Source organism: Suillus fuscotomentosus, assembly GCF_016647785.1.
Source record: "Suillus fuscotomentosus strain FC203 chromosome Unknown F5891scaffold_31, whole genome shotgun sequence".
Lineage (NCBI taxonomy): Eukaryota > Fungi > Basidiomycota > Agaricomycetes > Boletales > Suillaceae > Suillus > Suillus fuscotomentosus.
In genome coordinates this window covers 457695-464713 of record NW_024539543.1, presented here as the reverse complement: position 1 = coordinate 464713, position 7019 = coordinate 457695, and the positions used below count along the sequence as shown (strand labels likewise).

General features: G+C 46.0%; 2 protein-coding genes across 2 annotated transcripts; one reads left to right on the top strand and one right to left on the bottom strand.

Annotated features, from left to right (window-relative positions):
• Window positions 1-2274: 2274 nt before the first annotated feature.
• On the bottom strand, window positions 2275-4318 carry F5891DRAFT_1128891 (uncharacterized protein; the record flags this gene model as incomplete). The annotated part of the gene is made up of 6 exons (XM_041364330.1): window positions 2275-2572; window positions 2619-2722; window positions 2783-3032; window positions 3084-3152; window positions 3291-3974; window positions 4161-4318. 6 exons carry the CDS (start codon window positions 4316-4318, stop codon window positions 2275-2277), a joined length of 1563 nt encoding a protein of 520 aa, XP_041225290.1.
• Window positions 4319-5890: 1572 nt separating this feature from the next.
• F5891DRAFT_953466 (uncharacterized protein) lies at window positions 5891-6580 on the top strand (the record flags this gene model as incomplete). Its single annotated transcript, XM_041375187.1, has 1 exon — window positions 5891-6580. A coding segment is annotated over one exon (690 nt), but the record flags the coding sequence as incomplete, so codon positions are not given.
• Window positions 6581-7019: the final 439 nt, after the last annotated feature.

Genomic DNA, 7019 nt, shown 5'->3' with positions numbered 1-7019 from the left:
TGTCTTATCCTGTGGCGTATTGGGTATCGGTCGTGGAGCAACACTTTGTCCGTACAAGATGATCTGCGGGGTGGGCTTGGTAGAGTTAGTTACGTTCTTAACTTATAGGATGAGCCTGTCGAGGGGTGGGAGGAACATTTAGATGCATTCGTCTATTTAAAAAAACAATTCGGGCTTACTACTCCCGGCTTTCTGTCGCGCTGGCGCAAGCCGGGGAACCAACTCTTAAGCACAAGTTTGAAGGGCACGGAAGGAGAACTCGAATTTCGTCTTTTTGTACGACAACATCCACATTATGAGCAGTTCGTTGAGCGACATGATGTGCAAGGGGGGTGGAAACAATGGACTTGTTGTGTGGGAACTATCGGAAGGCAATGGCCATCAGTGAACCGATGAAGAAAGTAGAAAGCCATATATCACAATATATAGTACACAATCGCACACATCAGCATAATTCTGCCATCGGTCATTACATTATCATGTTTGACCTTGTAGAGGAAAGAAGCGTTTTTCATTTTCTTATATCTGCTTCCGATGTCAAAGCTACTCAGGAAAAACCTCCTTCTCAAATTGGATGAAATGCGATCCAACTTGCACAAATCTGCAAGAATTTGACGATTTGGCAATCTGTCCAATTATTTTAATCCCTTTCAAATTTTCGTAAATAGGATCTCAATTCACGACAATACTAGCACATTATTTTCAGGCAGCTTTTCCAATTCAATTAAATGATATCAAGCAAATTCCATTAAATTTTAAATCTGACATAAACAGCGAACATCTATCTATCTATTATAGATGAGGGCGAGTGAGAGATATGTTGTTGTGTCGTCGTTGTATTGTTGTTGTTGTGTCATTGTTGTATCCATCGTCATCATCGTTGTGTCGTTGTCGTTGTGTCGTTGTGTCATCGTCATCGTCGTCTCGCATCATGTCGTCGCGTCGTCGTCGTGTCATCGTCACTCGTCGCATCGCGTCGTCATCGTCGTCGTCGCATCGCATTGTCGTCGCATCGTGTCGTTGTCGTCGCATTGCGTCGCGTCGTCGTCGTCATATCGTCATTGTCGTCGCATCGTGTCGCGTCGTCGTCGTCATATCGTCATTGTCGTCGTCGTATTGTCGTCGTCGTCATTGTCATTGTCGTCGTCGTGTCGTCGTCGTCGTGTCGTCGTCATTGTCGTCGTCGTCGTCATATCATTGTCGTCGTGTTGATGTTGTTGGGTTGTTGCTGTCGGGTCATCGTCGTTGTCATCGCACCATCATCGTCGGCCAAAGTGGCAAGTGAGAGTAGCGATGAGTGAGAGCGAGTGAGAGCGGGAAGAAAAGTTCAAGTTGAACTTTTGTGAGCGCACCGTCACATGAACAAACATATACAAATGTTGGACTTAGGATATTTCCAGCGCTGTAGCACAATTGATCCCGCTGATGCCTTGTAGAGCGCCGCTGTACTTTCACATTTGCAATAAGCAGCAATCAGAAACATGTAAAGCATTGTTTTGAAAATACTTAATGTAGTCTTATTGAAAGTGGAGGCCGCTGGAAGCGGTACAGCCAGTTTCAAAAGTTGTCCGCTAAAGGTATCTTCTCACGAGAAGGGCTTGAATAGCATTGTAATGGGATAAATAAATAGGGCCAAACGACAATGCACGAAATAATTGGGATAAGTCTACTACCACCCCTCATTATCTGAAAAGGAGGAATGTCATAGCTTTGTGACTAAATCTAATGGTATTTTATATTTGTCAACAAATGCCCGAGGCTCTTTCCATCAAAAGGCCTTAAATAACATTGTAATTAAAAAACAAGATCAGGTAAGATGTCGAAGCTCAAAACAATTGGCTCAGGTATACTACCACTACTCATTGGCTGCAAAGGCGGAATGTCCCAGGATTGTTATAAATCATTCATGTTAAGCTGGATTTACAAGCATACATGAGTATATATGTGCAACTCAAATTGCTCGCAATATATAAGCTAATATTTGGCGGCAGCAGAATTACATCGTGCTATACTTCCCACGGCTACAATATCGAGGACTCATCAATTCACTGATGGCCCCCATGGTGGTTGCATATATACACGGCAGCAAAATTGCGTGTGGAAGAGATGGCGACGGAAGCGTTCAGCGGCGGAACAGCAACAGAGAGATGAAGAAAGGGGTTTCGACGGGTCATAGCAGGTCTGTGCAGCAGCTCTTGCGATCTCCGAGCGGGTGATTATAATATAACTAAGGAATAACCGGAAGTATAGTGCGGTATATTATCATCGGAGGCCTCATATAGGTACAAGATCGGTTAATAAACTGATATAAAAAATGAATCCTAAAGAGGTAGACCCAGCCAAAGCCAACGCTCCGAACCAAGCAGCTTTGGTTTGACCCAAGTCTACACCATTGAACAAGACAACGTCATATGCATCTTGGGCCCCTCTCCCCAACACGCTTGAGTTGCAGTAGCAATTATCATAGGTACTTGTAAACTCCAGCATCCCTGCCACAATTATCCAGATTGCATTGATGATTGCCAACAATTTCCCTCCCCATCTCAAAAGGTTTGATAGTACCTTCGCGAGACTGAGAGTGGTGGATGAGAAAGAACCATTGGGTCTGTCTGAGTTACGAGGATGCGTAGTGCGACAAGGTGCTCGACATAACGAGCATCGCCCATACTATCGTTGCAAGTGTGCCATAAATGAGGTAACCGAGAGATCTACAACCAAAGCCCTGTCGTGTGCCGCTAATCAACAACCAGATAATTATGACCGCATATAAGATGATACTTACCATAGTCGGAGTAAAATATACAACTAATACCGCAGATACAGTTGTTGCCCATTGCAAAGCTAGGGGCAGCAATGAGGCCACGAACATGCGAAAGAACATCCCTGTAGCCCAGGGGCTTCGTACCGCGTATCGCGGAAGTTTGCAGTAAGCATCGACTTCTGATGCATTGCCTCTCCTGTTGCCGGGTTCAATAAAGTTCCTCCTATTCGCGTTTGTCCATGTAGCACCAATCATGACCGGCCTGCGTATTCTGGCGTTGTTGGAGGCTATTCAAAAAGCATTGAGGACGTCTTCCGCTGACCGAGACCATGAAATGGCCCTGGCATAGTTATAGACGGGCGGAGTCAACATTTCGTCAGGAGACGAAGGACTTTCCGTATTGGTATCAATGGATACTGCTCATCTTTCTGAAAGATCTGATGCCTTTACAACAACTCCATGATTGGTGGTTACAAATGCCATTGCATCCGCGTTTTCTATGGCCTTTCTAACTCGTGCATAATCGCACTTCGGGGACAGTTGCAGCCAACCTATAACAATTGGGATAAGCCACAACCACACTGATCCCGTCGCTTGACCGCTGTTGGAATGGATCTCGGAGGGAATGTCAGATAGCGAGCTGGTGACCGTCAGTAGGTAGGTGATGACAACCCACGCAATGGATGTCACAGATGCGATGGACCAGGTATGAGTGTAGTTGAGAAAATCGGCAATGGTCGGCCACCAATCATCATTCTGTGGCAAAATAACGAGAGAGCTCAGCAGCGAGTCTTCATTTGTTATTCTCAACGGACTTTGTTGAAGGCTTATAAGGATACGGACAGCGTCTTTAGTGTTAGGGAAGAATAGATTCTCGAACTGACGACTGATCCAGTTGGCGTTGAGAATAATGAGAATCATCGAGTAACCAGCGAGAACCAGTGATCCGACTGTGAGGATGGCAGACATAAGATTATCAACTCTATGTCTTGCACCGAAAGGCAGCTGAGAAATGAGTGCAAGGTAAGGTAATAACCAGGTGCCGAACTGTTGCGACATGTTTGCCCAGATGGGACTCTGTGTTCCAGAGCTGCACTGCGAGAGACACGTATGATACGTGAATCCAACTGCGTTCATAATGTCCGACGATAGGACATTTCCGCCATTGCCATTCACCAATCCAGATGGATCGAGCCTCCCGTTCGCATGATTTCTGAAATTGATAAAGCAATCGGTAATATTGAAGTTGCTGGCATATGCCCCTTTGAGAAATGGGAGCAGCAGTAAGAAAAATCGAATTCCTGAGAAAATGGTGAGCATAAATCATTATGAGCCATCGAACTCACTATTTGTATCACGCATGAGCAAAGTCGACTTTGATCAATGGGGTGAAGTGCACTTAAGAAGGAACTTCCTATGTGAATTTATCAGTGCGTCTTTGATAGCCGCTCGAAACTTGGAAGTGCTGAAAAGATTGTGCTCTTGGGTATTTCCTCGCCAAGAAACGGTTCTAGACCGCCATATAGAATTCTTATCTTGGCTATCCATGCCATACATGTTGTTAGTTCATGAGAACTCCCACTTGAGAGCTGCGGGAAGCTGTAGCAGGTAATAAGCTGTAATACAAGACAGACATAATTGCTGTGCTGATGAGCAGGCATTACTTTTAGAACCCGCTTGCACAAAACGGGCGCGGGAGGGAGCACCTGCTCAATACACAATCGTTGTGCAAGCAGAAGTGCATGCGGGGGGTTGTGCATCCTGGAGGTTCAACAATTTATGCCTGCAAATGATCGGTAAAAAGTGTGTATAGACCTTGTGAGAGGACTCCTCAATGACTTACCTAGTAGCGCTAGAGCGTTCCAAGCCTTTCAGTGAGTTGTGATGGCCCATAGGCGGACCAATGAAAGGAAAGCACGCGTTATCAGGGGCCGAGTCTGGTGAGATAGTTGATAATACTGACACATTGAGTAGTTACACATTCTAAAAAGAATTCAGACTGTGTCACGTTGATGTGGGTGGTGCAGCAGTGTTATGCAGTAATGATGGAAGAAGCACACGGCAATGGGCTTCGTTACGGCGCCTTTGACGCGGCTGATGAATCGAATATCTAGATCAATCATAAATGTGATAGACAATACCTGGGCTATCTCATAGTTGCTCATCAAAAGATGTTAATGACCTTAACGACCTGAGCCATACTGTGATGAACGAACTCCTGTTCACGCTGATGAGGGGTCCGATCGGACACAGCCAGTGCAAGGTAGGACTCGAAGTCTTTACTGGTACGACCAAGAAGTGCCGGTAAATGCCAAGCCAATCCACGAAGGAGGTCCCGAGGATCAATGGTACTTTGTACGCTTAGCCTATTTGAAGACATAATTAGAATTGGACGCAGTTAAGTCGTATCTAGGTGGCTGTGAGGATTATGAACCATTTGTCATCTTGACTTGAAACCTCACCCGAACTCCATTCACAGTCTTCATATCCTTACCCCCGTCTTTCAGACCTCTCACTCATTCCTTGATCCTCATCATGTACACCGTGTCACCACCATGCCTGATAGCTCAAAAAGCCGGTATATCAGACTTGAAGGCGAGTCCCTCCGTATCACCTTCGCATCTGTTTCATGATCCTCGCACTTTATGTACAGTCGTCGATGGAATGAATCTTCAAGTCCCTCCCGACCGCGTTCCCGCTGGCATTTAAATATCTATCAATTTCGACTCCCGGAGACGCTGGAAATCAGCCATCAGTGTCTCATCATCTGACATACCTTAGCTGATATACGTGATCTTCGGGTGTTCTCGCGTTTCCTACTCCCACTTCGTACGAAGACCTGCAAGCGGCAGCACGTCAGGGTCCGGTCATCACCCTCATTGCCAGTAAGTACCCATCATTGTCCCAACGTCAAGAGAGCCCCATCATGTTCCTTTGCCATCCATTGTTCTCACAGATCTGAATATTCCCCAAGTATCGCTTCACCAGGGCAATACAACGCGCATCTTGGATGAACCCAGCGGAGCCGACGGCGGATTCAATGGTACTCTTGCGGATAACGTAGGACGAGATTATGCCCCCATCGTCAACGTACTCGAGCACGTCCTTGAACTCAAGCGCCACTCTTGAATCTGGCTATGTTCAACTGTAGCTTTCACGTTCATTCCTCTCCGTGCAGCTCACCCCTTTCAAACAAAGGCAGATCGTTCTGGCAAGGAGCCATGCCTTCAGGATCTCTACATCTACTCTTGCACGCCGACACTTTCAGCTCTGATCAGATCTAGACACTTGATAAAAAAGCACATGCCTCCATCCTTCATGGCGATCGGACAAGGTCAACCAGGCGCAGGGAAAAGCAAGGTGTTCTTGGCTGTTGACAGCGAGCCCAAGCTTGTCCATAAGCTCGTCCCTACGACGGCCAGCCGCACCACTATTTCTGGTGATGCAGCCACACGCGTAGGCGCACTCGAAGCTTTGCAGCAGAAAACTTGTCATGGTAAGCAGGACCACGTGCAACCTTACAATTCGCATCTTGTTATGAGAGACGAACATATGAAGCTGCTCGATATCATGGGGGAGAAAATCTTGTCGACGTGTCATACCGCCGTCGGCGACGAGAAGACGCCCAACGAAGCGACTCACCTTGCACATGGCCTCCAGTTTTCAGGGTTCAAGACTGTTGTTGGCACTCTGTGGGAAGTCGACGATACTATCGCAAAACACATTGTCAAAGCTTTCTACACGAATATGTTCAAATATTGTAGTCGTTTGGTAAATTCACAATTTATTAATTTGCAATTCTCTTCCATCCTGTTGTAAAAATGACCCTGATATATCATTGCGCTCCAGCTATCTCGTTCTTGCATACTCTATTGTGTTTTTGCCGACTACCAAAGTTTTGTGTACTTGACTCGTTTACAGCGTCGTCTTTTGTTCGGGTACTGGCTGGGCCTTGTCAAGCTGACTTACGCCTTCCTATCATATCCATCAAGTTTCAAGCATATTGTATGTTAATATGTACGATGATGGGTCGTCGGCCAAATTTCACCTCCCTGTACAACAACTCGAGAAACATTTTCCTACACAATACTACTAGTTGGTACATGTACAAGTTCCAGGAAAACAATCGAATTCATGCTAGTATCGGCATCGGAGTCTGCCACGAGTTTAGTGTGGTATTTCTGAATGCTAAGGATGAGGCGTGGTCCCAGCACAAACAACTGCATGCTCGAGAAAATGTCAAAAGCACCATTGAGTA